Source organism: Syngnathus scovelli, chromosome 6 (assembly GCF_024217435.2).
Source record: "Syngnathus scovelli strain Florida chromosome 6, RoL_Ssco_1.2, whole genome shotgun sequence".
Classification (NCBI taxonomy): Eukaryota; Metazoa; Chordata; class Actinopteri; order Syngnathiformes; family Syngnathidae; genus Syngnathus; species Syngnathus scovelli.
The window spans coordinates 15867603-15878544 of NC_090852.1; the positions used below are offsets into that span (position 1 = coordinate 15867603).

The window sequence follows — 10942 nt, forward strand, 5'->3', positions numbered from 1 at the left end:
ATGAAAAGTGATCACATGTGCAGCAGGGGGATGTGCAACTGTCCCCGTCTCATCTCTCCGCAGTAGAATTTTTAATAAAGACAGAATTGCGGACCAGTCGTAATGCCACTTTATTTACCCCAAATGAAATGCGGTCAAATCCCGAGCGTGCGTATCGAGAGAAGCTCAATTTGTAATCCAATGTTGTCTTATTGTGAGCATTATTAGTAAAATCACTAGCATTAGCTTGCTGGTATAGAGAGAAGCAATAAAAGATGAAAATAAAAGGAATACAATTTCATGTGAGGCCTTTCGGGTCTTGACATGAAATGGTTATACAGAAGCAGGTTGGACCCGATGTCGCTAATTTTGCGCAGGGAGGGCTGCGCCGCTATGGGAGAGCACACAGTCGACTTGAAGCCATTATAGTAAATGCTACCATTCCCTTTTAAAGAGGCATACTAGTAGTACACTCGAGTCTGGACACTGTGGAAGTTCATCTGCACCGTGAAGTGGCCCTTGGAAACCATCGCTAACCTGCGGTTGTTTGTGTAGGCCCTTTAGCTATCCTGCAAAATATATTAAACAAGATTTGTGTTGGTTCCGTTACCATTTACGGCACAGTGTAGATTCCGTGAAATTAGACCCTGTGGACTTGACTTTTTTTATAAGCTAATACGTTTCAAAAGTCCAGCTACACATCTGTTCCCTACTGACTTCAATTGCATGACGCTAACGCTAAGACAACAGAAGGGCCGTAATGGCTGGCTTACCAGAAAGTACGCAGGTGATCCGGGATTATCATTGGAATGAAAGCGAAGCTTTTCTCCTGTTTTTATTTTTTTTTAACAACCCAGCTAGAGTGCACATTTTCTTCAAACTGTTATTATAAAAGTGTCTCATTTCTCCATTTTGTTGCTTTAAGTGGTTTGAGGCTTTCCAGAAGCAATGGTGCGGAGAAAGCAGGCTTCCATAAGGCTGTCAACCCATAAAGCTCTTCAAGAAATACGTCGAAGCCTGACTGTCAGGTGGACCTGCTGCACGTTGTGTGCATTTTAGTCAAGCGTGTTATTTCTTTTTGGCCGGCAATCAGGGGACAATGTAAGCAAAAAGTCAGGTGTTTCTCCGATGAAAAGCAGCAAATGCTCACGCAATGACAGCGGTAAATAACATTAGCGGCTGTATATATTAATTGACATATTTTGGAGATGACGTTATAAATTTACGGTGCAAAATAAAAGAGTGCGCTGTGGCTTAAACAACTTGCAGTGATTTAAACATCGTCTCTCTTTCCCCATCTGCAAGACGTTCTTTTACAAAGAGTGAACGCGTAGTATGTAAGAGGTGTGGCGCGACTGATGATGTTTTATGAAGGACAGGCCCAACGTCCTCGGACTCGAGGTCCCTTTGTCAGATTAAATTTGAATGTTGGCAATCCAGCAATGGATGGTGACAGGCAGAACAATGAAATGAGCTGCCACTAGAGAGCAGAAGATGTAACCACCATGTGTTGCTAGCGCTGGCTAGCTAGCACTGGGTTGCTAGCGCTGGCTAGCCAAAGCTAGCTCTGGCTGGGTATAAACACGCTTTCTAACATGAAATGAGCTGCCACTAGAGAGCAGAAGATGTAACCACCATGTGTTGCTAGCACTGGCTAGCTAGCACTGGCTAGCCAAAGCTAGCTCTGACTGGGTATAAACACGCTTTCTAACAATCAGAATTGATTTCTATTTATATTTTTAGAACGCATGTGACAATAACCCAGCATAAAAGATGTGTTTATGGTATTTGTCCCAATGTGGGAGAAGAGCAGAGCTGGTGTGATGAATAGGGTCACTTTTCCACGACACAGACACTCCCACAGATTAAATAAGGAATAAACTGTCTTTTTGCTTTTTTTTTCCCCCTATAAAGACACAACTCACGAGTAACATCACACACCAGATGATTTGTGGAGAAAAAGTGTGGGAACGCACCAATGGAAAGTGAATGGAAAAAGGCAGAAAGGTTAATCAGAATTTGAGGCAACGACACGCTCAGGGCTAATGCTCATCACTCCTTTCTCATTTTCGCCATTTGCATGTGGGTAATTTTTTTGGAGCACAATTGATTGTCGATCTTACTCAATTAGTTTCACTCGCCAACAAACAATGTTGAAATTGATTACAATGATTACAGTCATCAAAATCTGTCGCTCCTTAAACACTGCATTGCTTATTCAGGGTCCATTTCATTAAATGGAAGTAGAGTATATTTGCTAGTCTGAGTTGTCATTGAATGTCATGAGGAATGCAGACGGGATTTGACTCAAATCAATTCCCCTTTGGCTTTCACTATCTCTCGGATATTAAAACACCGCAAGGTCCACAGCGTTGCCAGGCTTCGCATACCAGACTTCACCGTGTCACGACATGATGATACAGAGACACAAATCAAAATGCCTAACGAAATGGATTCAAACGTTGGGTATCAAAAGTCTACACACCCCTGTGCAATGGCAGTTTTGTGATTTGAAAAAACAAAAAGGCCTCGGAAAGCACAATTGTGCACTGTTTCTTTAACATGTTTTAAAAAAAAAAGGAAAAAAAGGAAACTTGAAAACTGCAGCTGTTTTCCGCTTCCTGTGTTTACTTTCACTTCTGTGCGTTGCTCCGTCAGGTAAGAAGGGACAGTTTTGTGCCGTGCATGATTGTTTTGCAAAGTTCATTTTAAACAAACAAAACAAGCGTTCTATTTAAACTGGTCTCAAAGTCCTCTCTTGGATGGCTCAAATTTTCCATCAGAAATGGCTTTAAGGATTCTTCTACTTTCTTTAATAACAACAATGGAGAACATTAACGGTTCTGTTGACCCCGTCATCTCCATCGTCTGCCTTGTACTTGCATACTTTTCAGCATGTCCATTTGAGTTACGATGTCTGAATTCTTGAGCACATGTCGGCGAGCCCCGTGTTGTAATTGTGCTTGATACGCTTTGATCTCTCTCCAGAAGATGGATGAGATATCATCTAGTGCAGGCAGCGCCGCGGTGCCTTCTGCCGACGTTCCACCTCTGAGGCAAGGCGAGAGCTTCCACGTCTTCATCAGCTACAGCAGCACCGACTACCAGTGGACGCACGGGCTCATTGAGCAGCTGGAAGCCCAAAGCCTACACGTCTGCTACCACGACCGCGACTTCACGCCGGGACGCACCGTGCTGGAGAACATGTCCGAGTGCATCCAGGAGAGCCAGAAAGTCCTGCTGGTCCTCAGCTCAGAGTTTGTGAGGAGCCGCTGGTGTCTCCTGGAGGCCAACATGTCTCTGTTCCGAGACTGCCTGGAGAGGAAGCCTATCGTTCCCGTGCTCCTGGAGCCGGACGTCTGCGTCCCGCTCCACCTGTGTCACCTCACCTACCTGGAAGCCCATAATCCAGAATTTCTGGCCAAGCTACTGAAGGTGCTCTTCACCCCCAACCGGCAGCTCCAAGACTCCACGGTGGTTCCCTACCAGCCGCCGTCCATCTACAACGGGAAAGCCCTGCAGCCTTTAACTGCCGTGAACGTGGAAAGTCTTCAGGCGTGGGACGCCGGCCGGTTCAGTGAGATGGACGTTCCGGACCAACTGCGCCTGATCATTGAAGACCAGACCAAATACAAGGAGGCCATTGGCATCATCAACAGCGTGTCTCCTAAGAAAGTGTGGCTGCGGCCACTCTGGAAGAGGGTGATCTTCTATGTTACCGGGGTGACTGTCATTTTGGGGTTACTTCCAATGTTTTTGTATTTGTCAGCGTCCACTATGACTTATTGTTTTCCCATAAGCCCTGACTACAATTCCATAGGAGAGCGGACCATAACCATCCTAAGTTTCTTCTCCATTCCACTCGGGTTGCTCGTTCACCTTGCTCTTTGGAAGCACGATGACGAGAAGTACGTCGTGAGGGAGATGCAAAAAGCTGTGGGTCAAGCCAACGTAATCCTCAGCAAGGAGAAGCTCCTGATGGGTTGTCAGTCCAATTCCATCATTTATCTGACCTACGTTTCCCTGGACGCTTGCAAAGGGGAATTTGCGGACACGTTTCAGCATCCGGCCAGCGCGGAGAAGCTCTTTAAATTAGCTCTAGTCCAGTTCTCCTCAGGGTACGCCTGCTGCCTTGCTAAGCGGCACTTCCCCTTTCCTCAGCCTTGCCCCGGCCCGGCTCATTTGGAGGGAGGGGTGTGTTTTTGTCAGTATGTTTCCCAGCAACTGAGCCGAGGGGAGTGGAAGTGAAAGTATTGCGAATACCAGGCAGACCAAGCATTTGGTAATGTCTTGAGTCATAAATCAAATATTTTTGGGAAGTGGAGACAAAAATGGACATGACACTGAAGACACAGTATACTGATATTTCTGCAAGATTTTTTTTTTTACTTTCTGATGATGCATTGTACGGCAGTATCCTCTCTAGGGTTTATGTCTGAAGATTGACTTGCACTGCTGTCAAACTCAAGGCCAGTTCTGTCCCGCCTCAATACAAAATAATGTACATAGATGTCTTGTTTCTTGTTCAAGTCTGTACCAAAATTACCTAACATTAAAATGTAGCACACTTGTTTTAGTAATTCATTTTCAAAATAAATTGAACAAATGCCGAAAAAACTCTTTGCGTTGACATTTGATTTCAATATGAGTTTGTCCACAAAATGTGTGCAGAAAATGTATTTATGTATTTGTATTTATTGAAAATATCTAAAAAATATATAATTTTACACCCCTGCGTCTGTCTGTGTATGAAAATAATCTCCCCATTGATTCCTAACCCTATAAATTCTCCGCAATTGTTTGCTTTTTTTTTTTTTTTTTTTTTACAACCAATTAAGACATAGCAAGTTGCTTATGTAACATTTAAGCCGGGCATCAGATGCGCATTAAGAAAACAAATTTGGTCAAGATGTGAAACCAATGCCATATTGTAGATTAAAGGGTCAATATTTGCCATTCTTTACAACATTTTGAGCAGCAACTCAGGATATGAGGAGACCTTTATCAAAAAAGTGCGAACAAACAATGTCAACAGACACTGATTGGATCTCGACAGGGTTGACCGGCGGGTCAGCGGTCACAGTGTACAGTATGCGCGACAGCCGTGTCGTGTTTGATGAGCAGTAAAAATGTGCCCTCAATTAAAATCCAATCAAGACCGTGAAGCATATTGCCATATAGCGGAAAATGAGAACAGTCCGTCTTATCTCGTCCAATGCTTACGTCGTCGTGTATCTGTGTCAAGTCCTTATTTACTGACCTGTTTTATTCAAACGCAGCAGCAAGCCAAGCTCATTAGGTACATCAATGACCTGATGCAAGAGCTGCATCAAAAGATATATAGTAGCCATTAACTCAACAATATGTTTATTGTGCTTGTACTTTTGAAGTGAGGCAGATTTAGTTTGGCCTCACTGACAGTTCAAAGCAGATACTTAATACTTAAAAAACAAACAAACAGACATCTGTATTTTTAATACCACCCGCATTATCGTAAAAAAGTCATTTGTGTATTTAAAACAACTACATAAGTGTCGCCAACTAGTGGCCTGGCATGCACATTACATTATCCATTTATTTTGGTGAGCCACGGGAAAGTTTTAGCGCCATTATCATTGTCACACAAGAGTAAGAATGAAAGTTGAATGCAAGCCTGTCCCTAATATTTTGATAACCTCATTGCAAAAGTACTGCACGAGTGTATTTTTTGGACTGAGTGTCTCGTTCTCCGTGTCGTGTGCCAGGTGCTCCACGTCGGGAATGTCAGAACAAACATGATAAGTGGTCGTGAGAGGAAACCCGGCTGGGCCCGGAATAGGAGCGACTTGATTGGACCTTTGTTGCGAGCCGCCGCCTGTGGCCGCGCGATAGCCGAGGGGACAGATTAGCCCCCCGTGTGGAATTGTTTGATAAGTGACTTTGGCACGCTCACATGCAGTTCAGACATCATTGACTGGTTTCATTTCCAGTTGATGACAGCCCGTGGGAGGGATAATTAGGAATAACAGTGATAATTATGATTTATGTGACATTTTGCCCTCATGGTGACACGGCGATGAAGGATTTGCCCACAGAGAAAGAATTGGATTTATATTTCATTATGTTATTTATTACAAGATAACCAAGTTCAATGTAGCTTGAGTCAAGAGGCTATTGTTGTATACTGTATTTTGCATCTCTGGAGTCTACAACTAAAACACGGTATTTTTAAAGTATTATTTTCAAATTGCCACCGCCGCCGGTTCTGATGAGAGGCTGCAAAGCGGCCACGGCTTGCCGTGCGCTGATAAGCGGCAATGTGATATTAAGCCGCCGGCCTCACCTGGAAAAATCACTTCCACTTGCAGAAACTTGCAATCTTGTTCTTTGGGATGAGTCATTTCTGCATGATTAGAAAAAGCCTGGCAGTAAATAAGGAAGTAGAATGATTTGGCCGACATGCGTTTTAAGTTAATAGCACAAAACAATTAATGCCAATTACAATGATCAAAATGAGATTACTGTTACATTCAACTAAACAGTAATTGTTTTCATCTTAATTCGGCTTAAAAACCGAAATAGGTTTCGTAAGGTCTTACGTTTTCCTTCCCAGCTTCGACAAAACTTTATGTAGGTATAAATTAGAGCATTGATTTCTTTGCTCTTGAGGAAAGCACATTCTCTTCCTTGCGTCAACATACGTTTGCTCTGGCGCTTCCGCTACGCAAATGAAGATCTCATTGTCCCTTTGGAGGGAGAAGCTTTGAAGCTAAATTAAAAAAAAAAAAAATCAAATAGCTGCGGCCATTTTAAAGCCATCGAGACAAGGGGGAAAAAAAAACATCTCAGGGTAAATTATTCTTAAAAGCAATGAGTTCAGCAACATCAGAGCATCTTTTCATCATTTGCTTTTGCTTTCATGTGAATGTTACAAGCCTGGACGCTTATCTTGGGATGCATAAAATAAAATCCATAGTGTTAAGCCATGGGGGGGGGGGGGGAGCAGGAAGTGACATCACTCATCCATCACAACCTTCTTAATATCGTTTTTTCCTCATCGTCAAGTGCGAGCCAATAACATCCTTCCGCCCGGGGGCGAGCCTTATTGCTCCCGTCTTACATGTTCATCTGGCGAGACGACAAAATGGATGTGTATCAATAACTGCGATGATTTGATTACGCAACGTCAGCAAGCATCCGTCACTCGGAATGAGAGCAGCCGTTTTTGATGCGCTCTGCGGGGAGTTTGCTTTTGCGGGTTCTGGGAAGATTTTTGGTGTGGGAATGGTCTTGCCAATTTATCCAGAGGATAATCATTACTCATGTGAGAAGGCCCGCTGGCTCGCCAGCGCCGCTCTGGTTGATCCCAAAGGTGTTCAAAGGGGTCAAGTTCTTCCCTCAACCAAGGATTTTTTTTTTTGCCCTGGGAGCAGCCAAGGGGAAATTCCCTGCATTGTTCCCACAAAAAAAATGAAAGGGGGCCGGCCATGTTGTGACCTTTCACCTTTCGAAAGGCTCCGGCTCTCACCTGCAACTCGAAGCAAAACGAACGGAAGCGAGACGGATGTTGATGCCATCGACTTTGTTGAGAAAAAGTTCAAAATGAAAACCTTGTGCGGCCATATTTGCACATCCGTATTTTTGTCCAGGCTGAGTCACGTTCATTAGTGACGGTTCGCTCAAACGAGGGTCCGCTGGAAGGAGAGTCGGATTCTTTTACATTTGATCATTTGACTCATCTGTAACCTGAGTGACGCCAGCTGCGGCCTCTCGCCGATTCATTTCTGACTTTGTGACGAGTTGTTTTAATTTGCCTACTGACATTCCCGTCGTGTTTCCATTAAGCTGCCGTGATTGCAAAGATGTTTCAAGTTTTCAGACGTCAAACGTATCCTTCCATCGTTCGGCTTCAACTAATGGGCTTCCTTTTCGCAAGTGCTCACTCAACCGCAGTCTTTAGATTATTCAAACAAAAAAGTTGGCCGTATTAAACTTTCCAGACCCGGTTGAGCCTTTTACAGGTGAACCTGATTTGAGCTTCTCCAAACTTTTTAATTTCTTTGAAAACTGCTCATGAACAAATTCATTGGAGCTTGCTGCCATAAGGAAAAAAGTCAATTAATAAGAAACTAATGATCCAGATGACAATTACAGCTGACGGTTGAACAGATGCAGTGAAGTTAAACTGTACGGACGCACTCAAACGCCTCATTACGACTAAAAAAAAGGTCATTGGGTTTTGTGTCGGAGTAGAATGGCCCGGCGAGCGATGGGCGAGAACGTTCCTCGCCCCGCCGTTTCAAATCACATTCAATTTGTTGGACAATTGTTATTTTTGGAGATACTAACAAAATATGCGTCCTTTTATCTTTATTCACTCCGTCTGATCAACAGCTGTGATGGCGCTCAGAAAAAAAAAATACTCGGGTGATTCTGTGGTTGAGCTTGTGGCCACTTTGCAGCGATGCAAATGTCGGTCAGCCCTCGTCCTCCATTTATGGGGCTGGAAAGTATTTGATCACATTTGTGCTTGTTCCAAATTAGACCCTCAATGTGAAGCAGTAGAACCGCGAAAAAGGAAAATAAGGATAATAATGATGTCATCAAATATCAGTGTGTAAATTGTATGATGCTAAAATAACATTTGTGCATGCTCATAAATGGTTCATATTTAAAAGTCGCGCTTGATTTTTTTTTTTCCCCCTTTGCACTCGTATGGCAAAAAAAAATGCAGTTGGCTGGCAACCAGTTTATTTTGAATTGGCTCCCAAAATTGTTGTGATCAAACATTGCTTCAGGAGTGACAGTGACCTTTAAGTGCATCATGGCAAAAGTTTCAACCAGGCTGTAATAGTGGCATTATGAGTTTGATCCAGTTGTGGCATCAGCCCTCGAACCACAATTTGTCGGACAAACGTAATATCCAGTGTGCCATTGCCACCCGCGGAGCTGAAAAAAAATTCTATGTCTGGTTCTGTCCGCGGGACCGCACACGAGCAGGAGACAAAATTTAATTAATGCTCCTGTAGAATGTGAAAATTCACTTGGGGTCAGATTTCATTTTCTGTCTGGCTTTTTTTTTTTTTTTAAACCGGCACATGTACACATTGAACGCGTGGTATTGGACCACCATTAAAATGCATGAGGTGTCGAAAGAACATCGCGGCCTCCATCTGGCGCGCTTTATTAAACACGGTCACATTCCTTTGATGCATGACATTTTATATGCATTTGACATTAAGCGTACATGGCATTCTTAGACGGACGGTTCACTTCAAGTCCAAGTAGTGCAACCGAGCCATGTATGGTAAGAGTTATAACGACAAGTATACATTTACCCGGTGCATACGTGGTATATTTGGAGTCTGTAGTGCAAATAGACAAAATAAACTCTTGGGCAAAATATGAGGGCCAAAAAAATAAAATAAAAACACTGGAATTTTTGGTATTTTCATTGTCATGCCTTACTTTTAAAAAAATATATAACTATAGAGAAATAAATATATTTAGAAAAATACTGGAATTTTTGGTATTTACATTTTCATGCCTTACTTTAAAAACTAAAAAAATAGATAGTATATAGCATAAATAAACAAATGTATAAAATAAACAAATTAAATATAGAAATATACATTGTAAATAATTATATAGATAATATAAAATATAGTTCAGATTCCACTGCATAAACAAAAAATGACCATGCATTTAATTAAAGATGGAGGTGGGAGAACAAGAAAATGAAATTGTTTTGTCCTCTATGCTTTCTGTGACATCATATGGACAAAAAGCAAGTAGTATTAGCGAGTATTAGCCGCCGTTGGAGCATGAAAAGAAGGTAACCCTAATGGAATTGATTGGGACCGACTTCTCTAGCTCTGGGAGACACGACGAGCGTCGCCATGCTTCTGGGTCAACTTGACGATGTCGCGCCAAGTCTTTACATCATGCGGCCAACGAGAATAATCCAGGCAACAGTTTAAATTAGATCTCCGAGAACCTCCTGGAGTGACGGCCTCCATAAACAAGAGATGATGAGCTCGGGGTGACCTCTCCACTTGAGTCCCGGACGGGAAGGGGGACACACAAACACACACTCGTAGGATCGGCGGTGCGACCGTTGCCAAAGGCTTCAAAAATAGTTTCTTTGCTGAGCTCCCGGTGTGCGGCGGACACACTCGAGATCATTGCGGAAACGCTACTGAGTCATTTCAACTCTCCGGCGGGAAGTTTTAAGGGAAGTGCGGGCCAAAGGAAGGGCGAGGGGCCTCCCCAGGGTCTCCGCTTTGGACTGTTTGCTGAAGGAACCTTCGGAAATGAAAGAGGATATCTGCACAAATGAAGGTCCACTATCAGCGCGTGGATCGTAGAAAATGACCCACTGAGTATGAGATTGGACCAACTCCATTTTGCAGGGCAAATATTTCAGATTTTTTTGGGCTCAGCAGTAAAACAGTCGCCATACCATTTTCTACTTTCCCATTATCAAGGGGTTTGGCGCCATCTTGTGGCATGTTATGGCGTTAAAGATGATGAAACTGCAAATAGACAACTTTAAAGTTAATCTTGGACATGCCAACAGTGCTGAAAAGAGTCAAAATAAAACTCCAAAGGGAAGCCTCACGTGCGAATCTCTCCGTTAGCATTCCATAGACAACTGCGCTCAATCCGTTCGTTAGCCGACTCCAAATAAGAAACACGCGAGAGACATAAATCCGTCCTATGTGAGAGATAAGCCCGAGCGTCCAGCTGTGGAAATCTTCCCTTGCAGCACAAACAACATTCCATTTTGTCAGTCCGCCGCAAGACTCGCGTGACACTTGAAGTAACACGTGGTTCTTAATAACCACTCGCTCTTTGTGATTTTTTTTTGGTTTTGTTTTGGCTCTCATATCCTTGCGGGAGAATTGCGACATGTGCTGAATGTTCACAAGTGCCTTTAACACAAAAGTGATGATTGGACCAAGCGGGGAGGGATTACGGCATG

General features: G+C 43.2%; 1 protein-coding gene across 1 annotated transcript; it reads left to right on the forward strand.

Moving 5' to 3' along the window:
* Positions 1 to 2548: 2548 nt before the first annotated feature.
* On the forward strand, positions 2549 to 4599 carry LOC125970379 (uncharacterized). Its single transcript, XM_049722599.1, has 2 exons — positions 2549 to 2637; positions 2968 to 4599. Exon 2 carries the CDS (start codon positions 2971 to 2973, stop codon positions 4225 to 4227), a length of 1257 nt encoding a protein of 418 aa, XP_049578556.1. The 5' UTR covers positions 2549 to 2637; positions 2968 to 2970; the 3' UTR covers positions 4228 to 4599.
* Positions 4600 to 10942: the final 6343 nt, after the last annotated feature.